Raw genomic sequence first — 26677 nt, 5'->3', positions numbered from 1 at the left:
TAATTTTCTTATCTTCCCTCTCCTCAATTTCTGTTTCTGAACTTTTATTCTACATCTGGGCAGTTTTTCACAACTTAACCCTTACTTTCACCTGTTTGATAGCCAAGAGCTTTTGGGAGTTTTTGAAATGTTCCTTTTTAAATTTACTATAGCTTTTCATTGATGCTATTCCATCTCTGCAATAACATGTTTCTGAGGAAGTCTTTTATGACTGCTTCGTTTTTGTTTTATTTTTAAGTTTTTTTGCTCTGTTTCTTATTTCTGTTTTCATGTCTGCCTTTGATGTAATAGGTTTTCTAATATATGTAAAACACTTAAAATAGTGTCTAGCACACAGTATGCTTAGTAAATGTCAGATATTATTTGTAGAACAGACTGGAGGACAGGAGGGTGTGGTGGCAAAGTGACAAACCTTTATAAGTAGTCTAAGAGATGGGGAGTGCCTGAACGTAAGTGGTTTTGTTGATAGAGGATATAAGAAAGATTACAGAGACATTCCTAAAGTTTCCACAACAAGAGTAAGGTAGAATAAAAGGATGGCCTACAGATTTCTGGCTTCAGAAACTTGGTGGCCTCCAATAAGTAAAATAGAGAAGAGCAGAGGAAGGTAAATACTGAGAGAACAATACTGAGTACCTTTTTGGACTTGAGAGTGTGAAGTGACCTCAGCCTATCACTAAAGCCTCTTTACAGTCTGTCTTTTACCAAAATGCCAGGCTCTTTTCTTTTCTTTTTTTCTTTTTTTTTTTTTCCAATATAGACTCAGAATATTCGTTAAGTCTCAACATTTCACTTGTCTTTTATGAAATAGCAATTAAAAGGGCCAGGCTCAGTGGCTCATGGCTGTAATCCCAACACTTTGGGAGGCCGAGGCAGGCAGACCACGAGGTCAGGAATTCGAAACCAACCCAGCCAACATGTGAAACCCTGTGTCTACTAAAGATACAAAAAATTAGCTGGGCGTGGTGGCACGTGCCTGTAATCCCAGCTACTTGGGAGGCTGAGGCAGGAGAATCACTTGAACCCGAGAGGCGGAGGTTGCAGTGAGCCGAGATCGTGCCATTGCACTCTAGCCTTGGTGACAAGGTGAGACTCCATGTCAGGAAAAAAAAAAAAAAAGAAAAAGAAAGAATAGCAATTAAATTTGTCTAAATTGTCTAAAACATCTTCCTTCTGTGGCCTCTTTTAAGATGCAATAAATTCTTACTTTTGTATATGTATGTGTATGATATTAAGAGCAGATTAAAACTTCAATAAGTTAAGAAAAATGAGAACAGATACATACCAGACTGGTAAAATAGCAGACTGGTTTTTAGCGTGAGAATTACTAACTTTTTAACCGTCCTTATATTGTTTTATTTATTTCAAAGAACTTTGTATTATTTTTGTAAATAAGGCTAAAAATGTTTTTAATGTAGAGATAAATAATCAAAGGAAAGTTATTTTGGCAAGTCCTGGTTTTCACCAACTATTTTTGAAAATAGTCTTTGAAACAAACAGAAAAGGAATACTGTTTAATCCTTGTAATATAATTTGTGTAAAATGTGAAGTGTTTTCCTTTTGAGGTCTGAATTCTGATTTTCTTTTGCTTTTTCTTTTCTTTTTTTTCTTTTTTTTTTTTTTTTTTTTTTTTTGAGACAGGGTCTTGCTCTGTCACCCGGGCTGGAGTGTAGTAGTGCAGTCAGAGCTCATTGTAGCTTCAACTTCCTGCACTCAAGCAATCCTCCCACCTCAGGCGCCCAAGTAACTAGGACCACAGGTGCACGCCACCATGACCTGACTAGTTTTAAAAAATATTTTGGCCAGGTGTGGTGGCTCATGCCTATAATCCTAGCACTTTGGAGGCCGAGGCAGGTAGATCACCTGAAGTCAGGAGTTGGAGACCAGCCTGGACAAACAACATGGTGAAACCTTGTCTCTACTAAAAATAGAAAAATTAGCCGGGCTTGGTGGCAGGTGCCTGTAATCCCAGCTACTCAGGAGGCTGAGGCAGGAGAATCGCTTGAAACCGGGAGGCGGTGGTTGCGGTGAACCAAGATCATGCAAGATCATGCCACTGCACTACAGCCTGGGCGACAGAGTGAGACTCCGTGTCAAAAAAAATTTTTTTTTTTGTTTGTAGAGATGGGGGTCTCACCATATCGCCCAGGTTCTCGAACTTCTGGGCTCAAGCAGTCCTGCTACCTCAACTTCCCAAAGTGCCGGGATTACAGGCGTGAGCCACTGTGCCCAGCCTTGAATTCTGATTTTCTTAACAGGTTTTGCAGCTCTTTAAAACACTGCACAGAACCAGACAACAAGTTTTTAAGAATGATGTCAGAGCATTAGAAGGTAAGTATGTTCTTTACCCTTTTGGAGCCAGTCTACTTTTTAGATGACTACTAATCTACCTGAGAAACCCTGTGTGGTCAAGACCCATCTTAGGGAATGACCTTCACTGCCTCTCCCTAATGTCTTTTTAAAAGATTAGCTTATACTACACTTATTTGAGAAATATCTACTTAAAGAAAAGTTTTTAAAGATCAAGTCTTCATAAAGAGTGGGTCAGAAAAAAAGGCAAGGGACCAGAATTTCAGTGTTTATCATTGCTTGCCTTATATTCACACCATTGAACTTTCTGTTACGTAATCAAATTTTCACTCTCTCTAGGGCCAGATATTACCATGTTGTTAATGTCTTATGTCAGTCTAAAAGAGCAGCTGTGAAAGAGAATCCATTCCAAATGATTCCAAATTCAGTGTCTCCGTGTTTTAAGTAGTGTCTATCTTATCTGGAAGTCACAGGCTCTGAAATTTAGGTTCTGTGTTATTCATGGTCAGTTCCACTCCTCATGCATTTCTAAACCTCCTTAAGAGTGCACCTAGGTAAAGTGTCCCCACTGTTTCCAGGGATTTAAGTATTTGTAACTCATCAAAAATAATTTCTGATTGAATAAGATATATGTATTGTATTATAATTCCTATTTTTACAAATGAGAAAATTGACAAAATGTGAAAATATTTGTCCCACATCATACTTCGTGAGAGGTGACCTGGGATTTAGCCTAAGCAATCTGATTCAAAAGTCCAAACTCTAAACCACATTACGTATTGAAATATATACAACATAGGCAGGCTCAGTGGCTCGCACCTGTAATCCCAGCACTTTGGGAGGCCAAGGCAGGCGGATTACTTGAGGATTACTTGAGGTCAGGAGTTAGAGACCAGCATGGCCAACATGATGAAACCCGGCCTCTACTAAAAATAGAAAAATTAGCCAGGCATGGTGGTGCACACCTGTAATCCCTTGAGGCAGGAGAATTGCTTGAACCCAGAGGCAGAGGTTGCAGTGAGCCGAGATCACGCCACTGCACTCCAGCCTGGGCGACAAAGCAAGACTCCATCTGGAAAAAAATATATAAAACGTGTATATGTATATATACATATGTATATATGCACACACACAACATAGAAGGAAGTTTTTATAGTAATTGTCAACATGGAATATTTTTGTTGCTTTAAATTTTTTAAGTGGAATAGTTATAAGAACAGCTAACAATTTGTTGCATATTTGCTAGCACTTTGTATGGATTGTTCCATTAAATGCTCACAGCAGCACAATAAGGCCAGTGAGATTCTATCAAAGTATGCTGCTACAATGATATCAAACTCTCAGTGGTATATGTAAGCAAAAGTTTTATTTGTCACTCACTTTATATGTCAGCCAAGACACTTAAAATTTTACATATATGTACACATATATCCTGTTTGCTGCTGATCTTTGTGTACTTGAGTATGTAGTTTAACATACTTGTATATTGAATTTTACCATCTTAAAAAAGCATTTTAATAGAAATCCTTAGATTTGTAAAAATAAAACATTGAAGTAGATTTATTATAATTCAGTAGGTGTAGGTATACAAATGAATTTGAGAGTAAAAATCAGTGAAAGAAAAAATATTAGAGTGCCAAAGGTTTATAGTAGGTTTACCTACAAACTTGTCACCCTGTCAAAAGCTCTCCAAGAGACTTCATTAATAATTTCTTATTGTTATGCTTTGTTTTTCATGAGGGCAATTTCTATACTAGAGAAGTAGCCATTCATAGTGAATAATGTGTAAATTATTGAGATAGGAATTATAGATTACAAAAGCCAGTAACTATATGTATTTTTCTCTTTGTAGCAGCCAGAATAAAGATAAATGAAGAATTCAAAAATAATAAAAGTGAAACTTCTCCTAAGAAAATAGAAGAGGTACAGTAATTTTTTCAATTACAGTAAAACTTATACAATTATCTTGTCAAAGAGGAAATGAAGATAGAAGGATTATGTAAAATACAAACTATTACTTGATAGTTAAGGCCATCACAACTGTAGATAACCTTCACTTACTTGGTATGGCTCACCTCCTCAGGGTCGTCTGCCAACACCAAGATACAGCAAGGTACACCATGAACAGAACATGGAAACAGCCATGGTCAAAGCCAGAGCAACTGAACAAACCCAGGAACCTACAGAAATTCTATCTTCACTTAAAGCAAGTGACTGAAACTAAAGAGAATGAGTGTTGTAGTAACTCAGCTAGAGATGTAAACTGAGAATTTTTAAATATATATATTGATTAATTCATTTTAAAATAATAATTTCATTAGATGTTAAAAAGTAACATGATATTTATGAAAAATAACTATTTAAAAAAATTTAGTGAGAAGAGTGGTACTGGTTTTTTTGTTTTTGTTTTTGTGTTTTCTTTTTGAGATGGAGTTTCGCTCTTGTTGCCCAGGCTGGAGTGCAGTGGCATGATCCCAGCTCACTGCAACCTCCACCTCCGGGTTCAAGCGATTCTCCTGCCTCAGCCTTCCGAGTAGCTGGGATTACAGGCCCATGCTACCACACCCAGCTAATTTTTGTATTTTTAGTAGAGACGGGTTTCACCATGCTGGCCAGGCTGGTCTTGAACTCGTAACCACAGGTGATCCACCTGCCTCAGCCTCCCCACGTTCTGAGATTACAGGCATGAGCCACTGTGCCCAGCCCCCTGCAATATGTTTTTTAGGTTGAAGTATATGAAGAAAATTCAGCCTCACACAGATTTGTAGTTGGAAAAGAGTAGAACAGCCTTTTAGATACTTGTGATTTTTTTCTTTTCTTTATTTTTCTTGGGTAGAGATGAGGTCTCGCTTCGTTGCGCAGGCTGGTTTCAAACTTCTGACTTAAGCGATCCTCCTGCCGTGGCCTCCCAAAGTTCTGGGATTACAGGCATAAGCCACATAATTGTGAATATTTTTTAATACTACACCTTGACATGTGGTAATTTCTTTTTTTGTTTGTTTGTTTTTTTTGAGACGGAGTCTCACTCTGTCACCCAGTTAAAGGTTAGTTCCAATGTGCAACTCTGTTATCTGTCAGACCAATGGAATTTTTTGGAAAGGGGGGTTCCAGGATTCATGCAGACCACCTCCTCATCTCCTCTGGGCCCCCCAATCCCTTGTTCCTCAACTAGCCTTGTTTCTAGTCTTATATCTAGGACTTGGCTGGGGAGACCCATTATTTTCTCCTTCTCTGCCCTGTTAAGCCCCTTCCCGGGTGCCAGGAGGTGAGGCTTTGCTCTCCCACAGCCCTCTCCATGGCAGTTAATTCCAGCTCCCTCCTTTTGATGCTCAGACCAAAAACCTTGGTGCTTTCTTGACTGCTTTTCTTCTCTCACACTTATATCCAATCTGATAGCAAATCCTGTTGGCTTAAATCTCAAAACATTAATATATACAGAACTCAGCTACTTCTCATCCTCCCTGTCATTATCCCCGAGTCCAAGCCACCATCATCTCTCTTGTTACAACAGCCTCCTAATGGGCCTCCTGCTTTCAGCCTCACTCCCTACAGCCTATTCTCAGTACTTTTAAAGACAGAATAAACCTTAAAAAAAGAAAAAAAAGGCTTATCTCAGCACTCTACTACTCACAACCCCATGACTCTTCATCTCATTCAAGAAAAATCTAAAGTGCCTAACGTGACCTACAAGACTGTCTGTGATCTGACCTTTGTTACCTTGCCACCTCGGCTTGAACCACATCCCCCTCGCTCTTCCGATCTCAGCCCCTTCTTTGAGGGTCCTTGAATTTACCAAAAAGTTTCCTCACTTAGGGTTTTTATGCTGTTGCCTCTTCTTGGGATTTTCTCTCACGTGCCCTCAAAGCTTCATTTAGGTAGCTTTCATTGAAATGAACTTTAATTGATATTTCCCTGTGAATGGACTTTTTACCCATGCATGATTTTGCAACATCATGCAGTGATGATTTAGAAAATGCAGGTTCATTAAATACTACAGATCTTCCAGATGTTTTCATAATTCATTACATATTTTAAAATCACATCTATCAATACTAATATCCATCTCATCAGAAAAATCTTTAAGGCTGTGCACGGTGGCTCACACCTGTAATCCCAACACTTTTGGAGGCTGAAGTGGGAGGGTTGCTTGAGCCCAGGAGTTCAAGGCTGCAGTGAGTTATGATTACACCACTGCACTCCAGCCTGGGTGACAAAGCAAGACCTTGTCTCAAAAACAAAGCAAGAAAAAAATATTGAAATATTGTGAAGCTGTCAAGCTTACCCTGGCAGATACGAGTTCTCCAGAATTCTGATATTTGCTTGAAAGCATCAGTTTTGTCATTGTAGCAAATGCTGTCAGTTGTTTTCTTTGAAGTGACACACTGTTCTAAGAAAATGTCTGCCAAATAGCTAAATCTGAATAATCTTAATTTGTCAGTGGTTCTGTCAAGTAAAAAATGGTATTTTGATGGAGAAAGCTCTACTGCTCACAACTCAAACCATGCAGAAGGCTGTAGTGTTTTGAAAGTAATTTTGACTTCATGGATCCCTGAAAGGGTCTCAGGGTCTCTCAAGTACATTATTATTTGATGAGGTCTGAAACTCAAAGAGGTGATTAACCCAAGGCCATACACTTAATGATACAGCCAAAGTTGCAGTTCAAGTGTTCTGAACATCTAACTCTATAAAAGAAAGATTCAACTGCCCTCCCAAAAATGTGCATTTTAAACATACTTAAAAATACACAATGTAACAAAAAATACTCTAAATCTGTTTTGGAAGAAAATATAGAATTGATAGATAAAAGTTAAAAATACATGCATGTCTGAGCTTTCTATACCACTAGGAAAGGTTATAAAAAGTTAAAAACAGTACAGTAGTCCCCCTTTATCCTTGGGGGATACATTTTAAGATCCTCAGGGGATGCCTCAAATCTCTGATAGTACCAAATCCTATATACTATGTTTTTATTATATATACTTTTCTATGATAAAGTTTAATTTATAAATTAGACACAGTACTCTTGTGCTTTGGAGCCATTCTTAAGTAAAATAAGAGTTACTTGAATATAAGCACTGCAGTGTGGCAACAGTCAATCTTGGTAACCGAGATGACTACTAAGTGACCACAGGTGGACAGTGTATACAACATGGATATGCCGGACAAACAAATGATTCACATCCCAGACAGGCTGGAGCAGATGGCATGAGATTTCATCATGCTACTCAGAGTGACATGTGATTAAAAACTTATACATTATTTATTTTGGGAATTTTCTATTTAATATTTTCAGACTGCAGTTGACCACGGGTAACTGAAACTGCAGATAAGGAGAAACTACTGTATTACCTGAAAAGAAATTATAGTAAAACTATCATTTTTGAAAACAGTACATTCATGTGAAACACCTAAAGGACTTATTCTGTTTGTTTGGTTTTCTTAACAGCTAATGAAAATAGGTTCTGATGTTGAATTATTACTCAGAACATCTGTTATACAAGGTATTCACACAGACCACAATACACTGAGTAAGTAAAATTAAAGAAAAATGGTTTAACTGTACTGTGTTTTAAAATATTGAATAATTATAGCACATGTAATGCTGAGTGGTAAAACAGCTTGATTTTGCCAGGCAATGTGGTATATAGCATATATATTTTACAAGGTTATAGTCTATAATATTGAATTATGAAACTTTGTTTTACCACATTTGTTTCCTTTTAATTAATTTTTATTTTTTGTTTTTATCTTGTTATATTTCAAAACTAATTACAAAGACAGTACAACTATATATTTTTATCATATTTATTTACAGTTCTTAATTTTTCTGGCATCATTTATCACTTACCTAGACTATTTCTTTACCTTTTATTCTATAATGCCTTTTGCTTTTCATTTTTTGGTTTTTTTGAGATGGAGTCTCACTCTATCGCCCAGGCTGGAGTGCAGTGGTACGATCTTGGCTCACTGCAACCTCCACCTCCTGGGTTAAAGTGTTTCTCATGCCTCAGCCTCCCAACTAGCTAGGACTACACCACCATGCCCAGCTAATTTTTGTATTTTTAGTAGAAACAGGGTTTTACTATGTTGGCCAGGCTGGTCTCAAACTCCTAACCTTAGGTGATCCACCTGCCTCGGCCTCCCAAAGCACTGGGATTACATGCATGAGCCATCGCACCTGGCCTATAATTAGTTATTTTAATTCAGAAGATTTAGGATTATAGGAAATGGAAATATAGTTGAGGATCCTCCATTGTACCTCAAGACTCCAGATGGTGCTTCAGCAAAATCTCATTTCATATAACATTTTGTTTTTATTCTCTAAAGTATCTTTGGGGACAGTAACAACAAAAAGATGCCATTCAAAATTGTTGGCCAGGTGCAGTGGCTCATTCCTGTAATCCCAGCACTTTGGGAGGCCAAGGCAGGAGTCTCAGTTGAGCCCAAGAGTTCAAGACCAGCCTGGGCAATGACAAAACCTCGCCTCTACAAAAAATACAAAAGTTATCAGGATGCAGTGGTGCACACCTGTAGTTCCAGCTAGTAGGGAGGCTGTGGTGGGAGGGTCACTTGAGCCCAGGAGGTTGAGGCTTTAGTGAGCCGTGAGTATGCCACTGTAATCCAGCCTGGGTGAAAGAGTAAGACCCTGCCTCAAAAAATATATATATTGAAAGACTTTGTTTTTTAAGCAGACTATGGAAGTATAACACACAAACAAAAAAGTACTCAATTTTTAATTGTATGGCTCAGTGAATTTTCATAAAATGAAATACCCATGTAACTAACATGCACAACAAGCCACGTGTAAAAAAAAATTGGCCTTTCTGATGGATATGTGGTAGTAACACATTGTGATTTTAATTTATATTTCTCTGGTAACTAATGAACTACAAGGACCTCTTCAGTTTTTTAGTGGACATTTGGATATTCCTTTTTATGAAGTGCCTGTTCGAGTCTTTTGTCCATTTTTCTAAGGGGTTGTCTGCCTTTTTATTGTTGATTTAAAGGATTTCTTTATATGTTCTGAATATAGAAATTTGGTGGGTATATGTATTATAAGAATCTTTGACTTTGTGGCTTTCCTTTTCACTTTGGTAATGTTATCTTTCTATGAGAAGTTCTTAATGTAGTCATACTTATGAATTTTTAAATAATTAGTGCTTTTTAATTCTATTAAAGAAATCTTTGCCTAGCTCAAGCAAGATCGTGAGGAGATTCCCCTATGCTTTCTTCCAAAAGCTTTACTGTAGGCTGGGCACAGTGGCTCACACTTGCAATCCCTGCACTTTGGGAGGCCAAGGCAGGTAGATCACTTGAGGTCAGCAGTTCAAGACAAGCCTGGGCAACGTGGTGAAACCCCATTTTCACCAAAAATACAAAAATTAGCCAGGCATGGTGGCACATGCCTGTAATTCCAGCTACTCGGGAAGCTGAGGGAGGAGAATCGCTTGAATGCGGGAGGCAGAGGCTGCAGTGAGTCAAGATGATACACTGTACAGCCTGGGCAACAGAGTGAGACTCCATCTCAAAAAAAAAAAGATCGGGCGCGGTGGCTCACGCCTGTAATCCCAGCACTTTGGGAGGCCAAGGCAGGCAGATCACTAGGTCAGGAGATCGAGACCATCCTAGCTAACACGGTGAAACCCTGTCTCTGCTAAAAATACAAAAAATTAGCCAGGCATGTTGGCAGACGCCTGTACTCCCAACTACTCAGGAGGCTGAGGCAGGAGAATGGCATGAACCTGGGAGGCAGAGCTTGCAGTGAGCCGAGATGGCACCACTGCACTCCAGCCTGGGTGACAGAGTAAGACTGCATCTCAAAAAAGAAAAAAAAGCTGTATTGTTTGATCTTTTCCATTTGGTTGTTTATATCAACTAGAGTTGGTTTGTATATGGTATGAGATGGGGGGGTCAAGATTTTTTTTTTCACATGTGACTATCCAGTTGATCCAGCAACACTTACTGAAAAAACCACTCTTCCCCCCTACTACTCTACAGGATCACCTTTGTCATAAAATCAAAGAACTATATATGTGTGCATCTGTTTCTGGACTTTATAATCTCTTCAATCTGTTTTTCCGCCCTGCATCATATACTATAATGTCTTGATTATTACAGCCTTATAATAGATCTTCCTACCTGGTAGTATAAGTCCAAAGGGCTTTTAAAGTTACTTTTACTTAATGGGGACTTATCAGAAATTATTAGATCTTGGGCTGAGCACTGTGGTTCACCCCTATAATCACAGCACTTTGGGAGGCTGAGGTGGGCAAATCACTTGAACTCAGGAGTTTGAGACTAGCCAGGGCAACATAGTGAAACCCTGTCTCTACCAGAAATACAAAAAATTCACCAGGCATGGTGACGTGCACCCATGGTCCCAGCTACTCAGGAGGCTGAGGTGGGAGGATCACTTGAGCCTGGGAGAGGATGTTGCAATAAGCCGAGATCGCACCACTGCACTCCAGCCTGGGTGACAGAGCCAGACCCTCTCTCACAAAAAAAAAAAAAAAAAAAGAAAAAAGAAAAAGAAATTATTAGATCTGAGTTATTGTTTTTGTCTTTTGTCTTGTTTTGTTTAGATTGAGTCTTGCTCTGTCTCTCAGGCTGGAGTGCAGTGGTGTGATCTCGGCTCACTGCAACCTCTGCCTCTCAGGTTCAAGCAATTCTCCTGCCTCAGCCTCCTGAGTAGCTGGGATTACAGGCGTGTACCACCACACCTGGCTAATTTTTGTATTTTTAGTAGAGACAGGGTTTTACCACGTTAGTCTGTTTTCAAACTCCTGACCTCATGATCCACCTGCCTTGGCCTCCCAAAGAGCTGGGATTACAGGCGTGAGCCACTACACCTGGGCTTTTTTTGAAACAAAGTTTCGCTCTTATCACCCAGGCTGGAGTGCAGTGGCATGATTTCAGCTCACTGCAACCTCCACCTACCAGGTTCAAGTGATTCTCCTGCCTCAGCCCACCAAGTAGCTGGGATTACAGGAGCTTGCCACCACGCCCAGCTAATTTTTGTATTTTTAGTAGAGACAAGGTTTCATCATGTTAGCCAGGCTGGTCTGGAACTCCTGACCTCAAGTGATCTACTTGCCTCGGCCTCCCAAAGTGCTGGGTTTACAGGTGTGAGCCACTGCACCTGGCTGATCCGAGTTATGTTTATAAGGGCAGAAAACGTAGTTAATCCTAAATTTAAGACGTGTAGTCATCAGCTTTTATCTTAATAATGATCTTTAGAGTTTCTGTGTAGTATAACCAACATTTTATACAGGTAATCACAGATATATATTATTTTTATCACATGAATAAAGTTTTAGGTTATTTTAAATAACTAAATTTAGTATCTATATTTCAAATGCCTTTTTTTAGATATAACAGTATTGAATATTGTTTAGATTTCTTTTTATCCTTTGGTTTTATGTATATTTTAATTTACCCACAGAATTAAATATTTTGACTCCTTTATGAGTATTAATACATATTGCCTTAATAATAGACTCATTTCTGTGTGTGTTTGTATATTTATACATATATATACACACACACATATATACACACATACATATATATACATATATATGTATAGCTCCAAAATGTAAGAAATTTGATTCCTTAATCTCTCTTTCTAAAAGTTACTTTAAGCAAAATTCCTCCAAATATTTTAGCAGTATCTACACTGTCACATAGAAATGACCAGAATTAAAATTCTGCTTCTTGTTTAGAAAATGGAGAGTTGTGATTATGTGTTTCTAAAAATTATATGATGTCTCAAAATGAAAAATAATAGAAATCAAAAGTAATAAAATGAAACTTCATTTGGAAGAGTAATCACCTTGTATGCGTGAATTCTGAATCCATCTCTCTCTTTCTTCCATTCAAATAGTATCTACGGTGAAAATTAAACATTGAATCCCAGCAGGAACTCCTTATCTTAAATAATTTCTCATTTTTTATTTTTTTAAAAAAATCACTTCCAGACATCTCTCAAAAGGAGACATACAAATGACCAACAAGTATATGAAAAAATACTCAACATCACTAATCACGGAAATGAAAATTAAAACCACAATTAAATGTCATCTCACCCCAGATAGAATGACTGTTGTCAAAAGGACAAAACATAACAAATTCTGACAAGGATGTGAAGAAAGGAGAACTCTTATACACTATTGGTGGGAATGTAAATTAGGATAGCCATTATAGAAAACGGTATAGCGGGTCCTCAAAAACTAAAAATAGAACTATTGCATGATCTGGTAATTCCTCTACTGGATATGTATCCAAAGGAAAGGAAATCACTGTATGCAGGAAATAGCTGCATTCTCATGTTTATTGTGGGCACTATTCACAATAGCCAAGATATGGAATCAACCTAAGAATCCATCGACCGATGGATAAAGAAAATGTATATATACATATGTATATACCTATACACACACACATACACACACACACATATACACACACAATGGAATATTATTCAGCCATAAAAAGAAGGAAATCTTGTCATTTGTGACAACATACATGAACCTGGAAGACGTTATGTTAAGTGAAATAAGCCAGGCACAGAAAGACAAATATTGCATGTTCTCACTCATGTGGAACCTGAAAAAGTTCAACTTATAGCAACAGAGAGCAGATAGTGGTTACTAGAGGCCAGGAAGGGTCAGAGGGGGATAGCTAGAGGTTGGTTAATGGGTCCAAAATTACAATTAGCTAGGAGGAGTAAGTTCTAGTGTTCTATAGCACTGTAGGGTAACTATAATTAACAATTTATTGTATATTTTCAAATCGAAGAGCAAATTTTGAATATTCCTAACACAAATAAATGATCAATAATGTCATAAATATACTAATTACCTTGATTTGATCATCACACATATACATGCATTGAGCTATCACTGTACCCCTTAAATATGCATATTTAGTATGTATCAATTAAAAATAATAAAAGGAAAACATTTACTTCCTTTATCCTTGCAGGTGAATTCAAGGTTCTTTATTACAAGCATAATTTCATCATTTGAAATAATTCCTTATTTTTAAAATCTTTAAAAAATATTTTGGAAACTGTTTTTCTTTCCAAATATTTTCTACTCTTTCTTTTTTTTGTATTACCTCATGTGCATGAGTTTGTATAAATCATAATATTTTATTCATATCATTCATCATTGGTCTAGCATAGCCTTTAACTATGACTTAGAAAAATACTTAGGTTATTCATTATTCTATACTTGCTTTCTGTTTGATTATTGACATTTGTCAAAACCCTCTTTCTAATGTGGATATTAGTCACCTGGTTACAATGTTGGCCTTAGACAAAGATATATATTTTCATTCATACAAATTTTAAAGATTGCCCCAAGGAAACCCAGGACTTCAGGTCATTATTTTTTATGGTACTTAGTTTTTTAATAGGATCCATATTTTTTAACTTCCTCTCTGGCATATATGTAAGAAAAAATAGGGATGTACTTCTAAACGAATGATACAGTTAAAAAAACAAAAAGCTCCAAAAAGCCGTTCTTCAGATGTATTTTAAACTTCTGCCTTTTGGTTTATTTAGATCTGTCATTGTCTAAAACTATCTTATGGTTTGTGTTCTAAGACATGTTAATGTGATTCAACAAACATTGAATCGCTGTTATGCTAGATGTCAGGGATAGAACAGTGGGCAAGACAGATATGGTTCCTATCCAGTGGAAGTTAGAGTGCTGTGTAAAAAGACAGACAATTAAATATACAGCTACAGTTCTTGCAATGCCATGATAGGAGGCAGAGACTGTTGAGGCATATAAGCAGAGCTACAGATCCAAACTTGATGAGCTAGGGACAGGTTCTTAGAAGAAAATACTTTTGTGTTACAGTTTCCCTAATTTGAAGTTATCATTTATATAATATACATAATGTGCTTGAAATATTTAGAAGTGTTTCTAGAACTTCAGTGTGAAAGATTTTAATGTCCTTTAAATTATTTGGATTCAAAATATCTCTATGATTATCACACTATTATAAACTATGCTATCCATAATGATTTATTTTAAATTTTTTACCTAAATTTGTATTTTGGTCCAAAATTGAGATAAAGACTTTATTTCAAGGAATTGCTTTTTGGTTGGGTACAGTGGCTCACACCTGTAATCCCAGCACTTTGGGAGGCCGAGGCAGGTGAATCAACCGAGGTCAGAAGTTTGAGACCAGCCTGATCAGCATGGAGAAAGCTCATCTCTACTAAAAATACAAAATTAGCTGGGCGTGGTGGCACATACCTGTAATCCCAGCTATTCAGGAGGCTGAGGCAGGAGAATCGCTTGAACCCGGGAGGCGGAGGTTGCAGTAAGCCGAGATTGCACCATTGCACTCCAGCCTGGGCAACAAGAGCAAAACTCCATCTCAAAAAAAAAAGAAAGAAAGAAATTGCTTTTTATTGATATATTTAATATGACCAGAGTACATAAGGTGTTTCAGGGGCCTAACGTACAGGAAATAAACCATGATCTCAATGCAGTTCGTTTTTAAAGATCTGGCAACATCAACAAACTAAGGCTGTTATAGTACTCAGTATCTAATGTGGAAAGCAAAGTCAGGGATTTTATAATCAATAAGACAAAATTATAATGAAAACAGTATACAGCATATAAATATACTTGGGGTACATTTGACCTAATTAAAGTGTTAACAGTTAATGAATACAGAAGAATTCAGTTGTAGAATATCTTTTGATGCCAAAGATTATCCAATAAGGTGAATTGGGTAAAGAAATAGAATAGTGGATATTTGACAGGTTTTCCGGTGATTTACTACTCTTTGAATAACCCTGCTTTGTTTCAAGAATTTCCATCTGGCTGAATTCTAAATCCCTAAGACAGAACCTAGGAAGTTTAAGTTCCTCAGTCTCCTTTGTAGCTTAGGCACAGGTGTTTGATTAGGTGAAGCACACTCACTTATTTTTAGCACAGAATCAGTTTTGCTGGCAGGAGTAGCATCAGTAGTTTCAGGATCAAGTTCCTCATGGAGAAGAGAAGTAGCACTGGTATGGTGGCAAGAGCAGACATAGTAAGGTTGAGTTTCTGGCAACATCCGAAGTATAGCATCTTGTATTCCATGAGGGTAAAAATGGCGGCATTTTCTTCTGGCACCCCATGAGAGAGCGGCAGTTTTTATCATTAGCCTATTTCTGTGGTATGGCTTTGGTCATTGCTCCTGGAAGCTTAGTCTCAAGCCTGCCTGGTTCTTGACAATTTGAAACAACCTGTTTAATGCCTTTTCAGCTTCTAAGCAGCCAGAGGCTGCTTCTGGGACTAGTAACCAAGACCAAAAGTTAAAGCTTTTATAGTCCACTTCCTGGTGATATGAGTTAGGCAAAATAAAGTTGGCTGGGTACGGTGGCTCATGCCTGTTATCCCAGCACTTTGGGAGGCTGAGGTGGGCAGATCACTGAGGTCAGGAGTTCAAGACCAGCCCCCTGGCCAACATGGTGAAACCCCGTCTCTACTGAAAAATACGAAAATTAGCCGGGCATGGTGGTGGACACCTGTAATCTCAGCTACTTGGGAGGATGAGGCAGGGAATCGCTTGAACCTGGAAGGCAGAAGTTGCAGTGAGCCGAGATCACAGCTACTGCACTCCAGCCTGGGCGACCGACAGAGTGAGGCTCCATCTCAAAAATAATAACAATAATAATACATAAAATTGAAAAAGAAGATGAATGCAGATTAAGCTAGCCCACAAAGTAGAGATAGAAGTATTACTTTGCTAAAAGGCATGCTTCTGTCTGCATCTTAGAGTCTAATTGATTAAGAGTCCCATAATTCAGAGAGCCTTGAAGAGTTAAAAATGCTAATCGTTCTTATCCACTAAAACTAAAGCCAATACAAGCAGGGGAATTCTGAGCTGTAACATGAAATAAGATCAATGCCTCAAGACTTCTCATTCTTCCAGACAAAGATTAGATATGTGATTCATTTACTGACTGGCGCTTACTATTCTTCATTTCTTTAAGAAGTGGTCACTAAGGTAAGGGTTAGGGAGATGGGCAGAACGTAGAGGCTGCTACCAAAGGATGACAGTCTTCATGCTTATTTTTCTGTGGCTACTTGTGCATGGAAGTGACTGGAAACCAATTTGAAGCTTATAAAGTTTTTGAGTGAATTTTATTACCAAGAAACCCCAGGCCTGGCTAACTCTTTTCACCTCTTAAGGCCACCCTGGGCCCCTAAACTCCTATTACCAGGAAGTGGACTATGAAAGCTTTTAAAGCCCCAAAGAAAGGCATCTTCCCCAATATCTCCACCTTAGAACAATGAGGCTCAGCGGAACCTAACGGAAAAACTAGCACTGTAACCAAACATCCTTGATTTCAGTCTGGATGAGACCTTAGGGGACAGGTAGTGAGTGGATGTATTCTACAGATGGAAAGAAGGATGTATATGCATTTTGCATAGCCAAAGGCGGGGAAGGGGGGTGCTTGTTGTCTTTCCAGTATCTATCCTCCTATTCTCTCTCTTTTTTTTTTTTTTTTTTTTTTGGGAATAGAGTGTCCTGTCGCTCAGGCTGGAATGCAGTGGCACGATCTCTGCTCACTGCCACCTCTGCCTCCCGGGTTCAAGCGATTCTCATGCTTCATACCTCCTGAATAGCTGGGACTACAGCTCGGGCAATCCAACCGCCTTGGCTTCCTAAAGTACTAGGAGTATAGGTGTGAGCCACCGCACTTGGCTTCTCCTGTTCTTTTTTACTAACTGAAAAATTGTGTTCAGGGTGCAATGTACCAAGCAACAAAAAAAAAAGAAGTTATTTTCCAGACCATGTGACACCTTTCTGGTCTATATAAACCCTGTCTATTGGGTGTTACTTCCAAGAAAGTCATTGTTTTCCTGTTTAAAAGGAATAGGCTGAGCTGGCACTCTCGTTTTGCCCTTTTCTCTTCTCTCTTCTTCACATCTGGAGTGCAGATGTGATATGACAGCAGCAGTGAAGACAAAACCACTCATGGAAGGTAGCAGAACAGGAAGAGAGAAAGAGCCTGGGTCCTTAGTATCACTAAGGACAAGCACTAGCCCAGAACTGCCTTAATCTGTATTTCTTTTTTTTTTTTTTTTCTGAGACAGAGTCTAGCTCTGTCACCCAGGCCGAAGTACAGTGGCGCGATCTCAGCTCACTGCAACCTCCGCCTTCCGGGTTCAAGCGATTCTCCTGCCTCAACCTCCCTAGTAGCTGGTGCCTGCCACCATGCCTAGCTAATTTTTGTATTTTTAGTAGAGATGGGGTTTCACTGTGTTGGCCAGGCTGGTCTCGAACCCATGACCTCGTGATCCACCCACCTTGGCCTCTCAAAGTGCTGGGATTACAAGCATGAGCCACCATGCCTGGCCTTTAATCTGTATTTCTTGATAATATGAGAAAAATTAAATCTCTTACTTATTTAAACCAGCTTGTTGGACTTTGGTTATTCAGAGCTGAGCATACTCTAAAATGATATGGGTATATTTAACCATTTATTTTTCTATTCTCCAATAAAAGTCTTGTTCCACTTTTGTAACACATGACATTATACTATAATTTGTTGTTTGTCTAGCTATCTTTTCCATTAGATTGTGAGCTCCTTGAATCTGAAGAGACTATTATATATTTACCTTCATATCTTAATTTCTTGATGTAATGTCTAGCTTGAAATAGGCACATATAGGTTTGATAAGTGAAACAAATTATTGCCATTGTTAGTAAGTTAAAACATACACTACCATTTATTCTCTGATGAAATCTCCATGGGTTTGGTAAAAGCAAGTGAGATATAAACAATTATTAAATAATAATTATTTAACTGCTTTTCATTTTAGTAAGCCAAATTTATCATCTGGCTAATAAGTTGGCTATTTTTAGTCAGACCAGTTCTTCTTTAATTAAGTGAAATATTCAGTTTGCCTTTTGGGTTGAATTTGTTTTAGTGTTGTCTTCTTTTTTCTTTTTTTTTTTTTTTTTTTGTTTTTTTTTTGTTTAGAGAGAGTCTCTCTGTCTTCTAGGCTGGAGTGCAGTAGCATAATTATTGCTCACTGTAACCTCAAACTCCTGGGCTCAAGCAATCCTCCTGCTTCAGCCTCTTAAGCAGCTAGGAATACAGGTGTGTACCACCATGCCCAATCTTCCCACCTCAGCTTCCCTCTTTTTTTTCCTGAACTCTCTGAGAGTAAGTTGCAGGCATAATGCCTATTTACCCCAAAATGAACATTTTTAAAATTATGACAGCCCATTTGGGTCTAGATCTTCTGGAGAAATACTTTAGAGTATATTTCTTTAAGATACTTCAATGTGTATTTCCTAAATATACAAGGACATTCTCTAACACAACTGCAATATAATAACCCAAACCAGGGTATTAACATTGATGCAATGCTATCGTTTAAATCTTTCCATTTGTCCTAAGAATGTCTTTTATGGCAAAAGGAAAAAAAATTCCCTGTGGACCAGTATCCTATTGGGGATCACACATTGTATGTAGTCATCATGTCTCTTTAGTCATCCTTATTCTAGAGCAGTCCTTCAGTCTTTCTTCGTCTTTCATGTCCATGATGTTTTGAAAAGTATAGGCAGGTTATTTTATAGAAGGTCATGCAAGCATGTTTTGATTGATAGCTCATCTAGATTCAACTCTTCTGGAGAAAAGAAGAAGAAATCATGTATCTCCTCAAAAATTTGGAACTTTTTTTTTTTTTTTTTTAAGAGATGGACTCTCACTGTATCATGCAGGCTGGAGTGCAGTGGCACCATCTCAGCTCACTGCAACCTCTGCCTCCCATGTTCAAGCGATTCTTGTGCCTCAGCCTCCCAAGTAGCTGGACTATAGGCATGCACCACCACACCCAGCTGATTTTTTTTTTTTTTTTTTTTTGTATTTTTAGAGATGAGGTTTCACCATGTTAGTCAGGCTAGTCTCCAACTCCAGACCTCAAATGATCATAGCGCCTTAGCCTCCCAAAGTTCTGGGATTACAGCCATGAGTCACCATGCCCAGCCAAAAATTTGTGTCTTAAGAGCTTTATCTTGACTCCAGCAAGATGTCTTACCTAGGACTTAACAGGTTTTTGTTGTTGTTTTATGGTATTTGTCAATGTGGGCACTATTGGCATTTTTGACAGGACAGTTCTTCACTATGCCAGACTGTCCATTACAGAAGGTTTAGCATCTCTGGCTCCTGCCCACTAACTTCCAGTAGCATTCTCCAGTTGATGTGAACACCCAAAACACCCTCTTGTAAGAACCATTGTTATATAAAATTTATAATCTTTAAATTAGGAGACCAGTCTTGCTTTTCATATAGTAGATAGTATAAGCAAAATTTCCAATTGTTTTCATTATCAGTAATTGGTAATTAAATGGCCAATAATAGAAGTTATAGGTGAATTCTCTTCAGTTATTTAATTTGCTGTATTTAATAATAAAGGGTTAAGTGGATCATATATGTTTTTATATAATCTGAAATGAGAATGCTATTAATTCTAATTAGAGTCAAGGATGCCACCTTAGATATCAGCTGAAATAAAATATCCCTGTAAGATTTATCTTAAAATTAGATATTTTACTATTATAAATTTTAGGGGGAAATGAGTGTCCTTGCATTTAATTCTAATTTTAGTGATGTTAATTATTCTCTCTTTTTTTTTTTTTTCTTCCAGAACTGGTCCCTAGGAAAGACCTTCTTGTAGAAAATGTGCCATATTGTGATGCACCAACTCAGAAGCAATGAGTTTTCTAGAATACAACAAGTCTTTGCACTTTTTCACTTTAAAATCTACAACTCTGGCAAAAGTCCTGGAAATGCAGACATTTTTCTCTGAACTGACATATTGAAAATGAATGAATTACAGAATAGCTTCATATTTAAATTTCATGTTAAAAGGTCATTACTGAGAACTAAAGAACATAATTAAGTATTTCTAAAGGAAATTAGATAAGAAAACATTTCATTCATTGAAAATCAAATTTCATAAAGCAAAATAAATGCTTAGGAAGATATATTCACTCTTTGACCTTGATGAGTATTTGGTCTTACCATAGCTATTTGAGAATGTGGTGCTTTTACAAATTGGTGAGTTTTCCTGCCATGTGAAATGCAATTATTACATTTAAATTATTAGATTAAAATGATATTTAGTCCTAAAAAATATTAAATTAGTCAAAAGAATCACAGTGTGTGCCAGCTCTCTACAGAAAGTGGCCTTTGTTTTCTAAAGCACTGGGATTATTTCTGTAGCTAATATATAATTGTACAGTTTCTTTTTAGAGATAGACAGTATCTCTGTGTTCTTATAAAGACTTTTTTTATCAGTCTTCTGAAAACAGATGAATTCACCTAGGGTCACTATGGAATAAAGAAATCCTAATTTAAAGAGGAAATAGTGGCCTTTGATCAAACTAAGTAATATGGCCTTAGTAGAATTAGCTGTATTTAGACCAAGTTAGACTTTACTGTGAAATGTAGTAGGTGTCTACATTCTCTTCGTTTTCATTAATGAAACTTAAATGGCTTCTCTTCTTCCACATGTCCTGTCCTTGAGAAGATGGGCAGTATCACAAAAGGGCCTGGCAGTCTACCATCTAACACTAGGAACTGTAAAATCCTGTTTAATATTCTTGTTGTTTCTCTTTTATCTGTGTATCTTTGCCATTCTATTTTCTCAGTGAATAGTATGTTTTCTCCCATTCACTGATAAATTCTCTCATTTGATGATGATACAGGGTTTTTAATTTTTGCAAGATTCTCAATGTAAGCATTGTTATGTATCTAGAAGTTATACCTAGAGAAAAATGAAAGTTGTTTCAAATTTGAAATTTGCCCTTATAAGAGAATGTTGAATGTCATCACACTATATAATCACTATATAAAGGTGCTGACTTACGGTTATTTTAGTGTCTATATGACATATTTTGAGGAAAGTTGGCTGACGTTATTTAAATTTAATATATATTCTATATTTTAGTGTTATTGAATATTTTATCACTGAGCTTTTTTTCTTTAACCTGAATTCCCTGGTTCCATTTTTCATTCACATTAGTTTAAATAACTCCAGATTGCTTTCTTTTAGTCATTATTAGTAGCAAATGAGATTAATAATTCACATGGTTATTAAAGATAGTGGCTTAGAGATTTTAAGACTTATTGATATAGGGCTGGGCACGGTGGCTCACACCTGTAATCCCAGCACTTTGGGAGGCTGAGGCAGGCGGATCACAAGGTCAGGAGTTGGAGACCAGCATGGCCAATATGGTGAAACCTCATCTCTAATAAAAATACAAAAATTAGCCAGGCATGGTGGCGGGCACCTGTAGTCCCAGGTACTTGGGAGGCTGAGGCAGAAAAATCGCTTGAACCCGGGAGGCAGAGGTTGTAGTGAACCGAGATTGTGCCACTGCACTCCAGCCTGGGGGACAGAGTGAGACTCTGTCTCAAAAAAAAAAAAAGGTATATTGATATAGATAGGTAGATATGATATTGTACTTTCATGCCATAAGACTACACAATAAAGTTCCTGGCTGGGCACAGTGGCTCACGCCTGTAAATCCCAGTACTTTGGGAGGCTGAGGCAGGTAGATCACCTGAGGTCGGGAGTTCTAGACCAGCCTGACCAACATGGAGAAACCCATCTCTACTAAAAAAAATACAAAATTAGCCAGGCATGGTGGCACATGCCTGTAATCCCAGCTACTCAGGAGACTGAGGCAGGAGAATCGCTTGACCCAGGAGACGGAGGTTGCGGTGAGCTGAGATCACGCCATTGCACTCCAGCCTGGGCAACAAGAGTGAAACTCCATCTCAAAAACAAATAAATAAAGTTCCTGTGAAGTATATAAACATGTCAACAACAGGCTTGACTGTCACAAAATTGTGAAAGATGTGGCACTCTATTCTTTATATAGCATATGCTAATTTATTTATTTTTTGAGATTGAGTTTTGCTGTGTCGCCCAGGTTGGAGTTCAGTGGCGCGATCATGGCCCACTAAAGCCTTGACCCCTGGGGCTCAGCAATTCTCCCTAAGCCTCCCAAATAGCTGAGGCTAGAGGTATGCACCACCACACCTATTTTTTTTTATTTTTAGTAAGGACAAGCTCTCACTATGTTGGCCAGGCTGGTCTCAAATTCCTGAGTTCAGGTGATCCTCCCACCTTGGCCTCCCAAAGTGCTGGGATTACAGGTGTAAGCCACCACACCCTGCCTATTCTTACATATTTATATTTCAAATGGATTTTAACTGGTTATTGAATAGTTTAATTAGATAAAGTAATTCATGGCAGGGTATGGTGGCTTACGCCTGTAAATCCCAGCACTTTGGCAGGCTGAGGCGGGTGGATCACCTAAAGTTGAGAGTTCGAGACCAGCTCGACCAACATGGAGAAACCCCATCTCTACTAAAAATGCAAAATTAGCAGGACGTGGTGGCGCACACCTGTAATCCCAGCTAGTCAGGAGGCTGAGGCAGGAGAATTGCTTGAGCCAGGGAAGTGGAGGTTTCAGTGAGCCAAGATCGTGCCACTGCACTCCAGCCTGAGAGAACAAGACTCTGTTTCAAAAAAATAAAAAAATAAAACTTTTTTACACATGGGTATCTCACCATGTTGCCCAGGCTGGAGTGCAATATCTATTCATAGGCACAATCATAGCACACTGCAGCCTAGAATTTCTGACCTCAAGCGATCTGCCTCAGGCTCCCAAGTAGCTAGGACTACAGGTGCATGCCACCATAACCAGCGTTAATTAAATGTTTTATTTGGTTATTTTTTTTTTAAGTTTTCTGTATTCACACAAGGGGTTGCCCAAATATAATTTTGCTTTGACTGTTGAGATCTAGTGAAAGTGGGGTATATGAATTCTAATTGCAAATATTCAGGCTCAGAGGCCCAGCAGGACTTTCTAAAACAATCTTTTAGCTGAAGTTAGAAATGGTATATAGCAGGAGAGTCGGATTTGAAAAGCATATGTAGATTCGAAGCTGAGGGAATATGGCAGGTAGTTTGTACAACATCTATTCAGAACATTAAAATTAAGATTTTAGTCAAACTGTGTTTAAGTTGGTTCTTATTTTCCTGTAGATGCATCTCACAGCATCAGTACAATACCAAAAAAGCACATGAGAATAAGAATATGTGGAATTTCCATACCTATTGACAAAGCACATAATTTAACTCTAAACACAAAGCCATAGGTCAATAAAGAAATGAAGATTCCAGTTCTGAAGGCGAGTTTTCTGAAGCCAAAGTGGATACATGCAAAATTAATATAGTTTTACTGTATATCAGTTGTTACCAATCAGAAATGGAAAACATCCTATTTGTAATAGCAAGCAAAACTGTAAAATAGACTTTTTGAAGTCTGGGAATAGACTTTTAAAATAAGCTATAACACTTAAAAAGGAGAGATATACTATGTTCCCCGATAGGACAATTGAAAATTCTGGAGATGACAGTTTTTCAAAAATGTATTGAGGCCAGGTGCGGTGGCTCACACCTGTAATCCCGGCACTTTGCGAGGCCAAGGCGGGCAGATCAGCTGAGGTTGGGAGTTCAAGACCAGACTGACCAACATGGAGAAACCCCGTCTCTACTAAAAGTACAAAATTAGCCAGGTGGGGTGGTGCATGCCTGTAATCCTAGCTACTCGGGAGGCTGAGGCATGAGAATCGCTTGAACCCAGGAGGCGGAGGTTGCAGTGAGCTGAGATCGCACCATTGCACTCCAGCCTGGGCAACAAGAGCAAAACTCCGTCTCAAAAAAAGAAAAAAAATTTCTCAAAATCCCAACAGATTGACAAATACCTCCACATAAAAATGTAAAACTTCTGTATTCTGTGAAAGCTACTATAAATAAAGTTTAGAGAAAGTTATTTGCCACCTATGTCAGGATTAAAATAGTTAATTGATCCTATGAATCAATTAGCAAAACAACTCGATGGAAAGATGGGCAAATGATACAAATAAGAAATTCACAAAAGAAGAAATACTAAGTCTCTAGTAATGAGGGAAATGTAAATTAAAATGAAACATGTTTGTTCAAGTTGTCACAAGTTAAAGAAACATATCCAATATTTGTAAAGTTTGTAAAACTGTAAGAAAATAGGCAGTGCCATATCATTTTTAAAGGAATATAAATTATATGGCCTTTTGTTTCTTTGGGTTTTTTTTGTTTTTAAGAGACAAGGTCTCTCCATGTTGTCTAGGCTGGACTCGAACTTCTGGACTCAAGCAATCTTCCCAACATCATTAATAGCTGAGAGTAGAGACTCGAGCCACCACGCCTGACTATGGGGCCTTTTTGAAAGGAAAATTGACATCATCAAAATTTTAAATATATTCAGTCTATTTCTCAAAAACTCACAAGAATACTAATAAATGTGTATTCAGATATATGTACAGAAATTGCTCTAGCATTGTAATTTTAAACAATTTAAAACAGATAAGTTTCCAAAGTTAGGGTACGATGAAAGAAAAGATGGCTTATTTATACTCTGGAATATTTTCCAAGAGTTGAAAAGGATGAGGATACACACACACACACACACAGAAGATTGGGTATCCCTAATCCAGAAATTCAAATGCTCCAAAGTCCAAAACTTTCTGACCTACCAACATGACTGATGCTCAAAGGAAATGGCCCCTAGAAGATTTCAGATTTTCAGATTTGGAATGCTCAACCTGTAAATATATAATGCAAGTAAGCCAAAAAACAAAAAAAAGAAATCCGAAACACTTCTGATCTGAAGTATTTCAGAAAAGGGATATTCATCGTGTGTGTGTGTGTGTGTGTAAGCAGGTGTTGCTAGGAATTCACTAATATACAAGAAAACTATTTTTGTATACGTACTTGCATATGTATGTACGTATGGGTAGAAGCGATACATGATAAATGTTAGTAGTTAATCGGGGAGGAAAAGAGATTTAGGGAAGGAAGCAGTAAATGAGAACTTTTATTCTATTTACTCCTGCACGTTTAAATATTGTTTACAGTGAGTATATCAACATATAAGTGTTAAAAGACAATAAGCTACTAGTGATTTTAATATAAAATTATTATAAAATATTTTAAATGTTAGCAAATAATATAGCACACTCATGAACCTAATTCCCACGTTTGACAGTTGTTACATTTTGCCATATTTGTTTAAAGATCCAAGTCATAAAATCTTGTAAAGCTAAACCCCACCCTTCTCTTTCTCCTCTCTCTCCAGGGATAATTACTGTTTTATAGTTTGTGGATATCATTCCCATACTTGTGTTTATACTTTTACCAAGTGTGTATATATTCAAAAAACAGTTGTTTTGTGATTTTAAAATGTAAATGCATGGTGTTATACTCCATGTATTCTGCAGCTTTTCATCATACATTAGGTTTTTGTGATTTCGCCATAATTTGGCATGAATTTAGGTATTTTATGTTTTATTCCATTGTAAGAGTAAACAAGTTTGTTTATTCATGTCTCAGTTGATGAGTGATAGTATTGTCTCCAGTTTTTTTATGTTGCAAACCAATTTTCAAAACACTCCAGCACATAGATTTTTACACCCATAAAAAAGTTTACCTGGACATACACACCAAGAAGCAGAACTGTTGAGTCCTAGGGTATGTGCATATTCAGCTTTTCCAGAAATTTTTAAATTGCTCTTTAAAATAGTTGTACCAGTTTACATTCCAATGGACAGTGTGTGAAAGTTCCCATTTCCCCACATCCTCACTGTTACGTGTGATTTTTCTCATTGTCAAACTAATGGATATAAAATGGTATATTGTTTTAATTTTCATTTCTTTATTACTGGAGAGGCAGATCATCTTGTCATATGTTTATTGGCCATTATGGTTTTCCATTATGAATTTGAGTCTATATCTTTTGTCCTCTTTATTGGGTTGTCTGGCTTTTTCTGACCAATCCTTTATATATTCTGGATACTAATCCTTTGTTAATTATCTTTTTCCAATATGTGGCTTGTCTTTTAGTTTATGATAAACTTGACTGGGCTAAGGGATGCCCGTATAGCTGGTAAATATTAGTTCTGGGGTGTCTGTGAGGGTGTTTCTAGAAGAGATTAGCATTTCACTTGGTAGTCTCAGTAAAGAATGTGGGTGGGCATCATCCAATTTTTTGAAGTCCAGACTAGAATCGAACAGATGAGAAAGGGCAAATTTGCTCTCTCTGCTTGAACTAAGACATCTATCTACTGATATCACTGCTCCTGGTTCTCAGGCTTTCAGGCTAAGACCAGGACTTCCACTGTCAGTTCCCAATTCTCAGGCCTTTGGACTCAAGCTAAATTACACCACCAGTTTTCCTGGTTCTTCAACTTGCACATGTAAGATTGTTAAACTTCTTAGCTTCTGTAACT

General features: G+C 37.7%; 1 protein-coding gene across 2 annotated transcripts in view; it reads left to right on the top strand.

Moving 5' to 3' along the window:
• LYRM7 (LYR motif containing 7) overlaps positions 1-21769 on the top strand; it is a 28804-nt gene extending 7035 nt beyond the window's left edge. Inside the window, exons 2-6 of one of the 2 annotated variants that reach the window (XM_023196838.2) lie at positions 2259-2331; positions 4163-4233; positions 4394-4516; positions 7757-7838; positions 19983-21769. In XM_023196838.2, the coding sequence (XP_023052606.1) occupies positions 2259-2331; positions 4163-4233; positions 4394-4516; positions 7757-7838; positions 19983-20053 (420 nt within the window). In that variant the 3' untranslated portion in view covers positions 20054-21769. The remainder of the gene's footprint in view (positions 1-2258; positions 2332-4162; positions 4234-4393; positions 4517-7756; positions 7839-19982) is intronic. The other variant, XM_023196849.2, reaches the window with a different exon arrangement.
• The last annotated feature ends 4908 nt before the right edge of the window (positions 21770-26677 follow it).

Source organism: Piliocolobus tephrosceles, chromosome 4 (assembly GCF_002776525.5).
Source record: "Piliocolobus tephrosceles isolate RC106 chromosome 4, ASM277652v3, whole genome shotgun sequence".
NCBI lineage: Eukaryota > Metazoa > Chordata > Mammalia > Primates > Cercopithecidae > Piliocolobus > Piliocolobus tephrosceles.
Note: the sequence above shows the minus strand (reverse complement) of the source record. Positions and strands in the feature narration are given on the sequence as shown.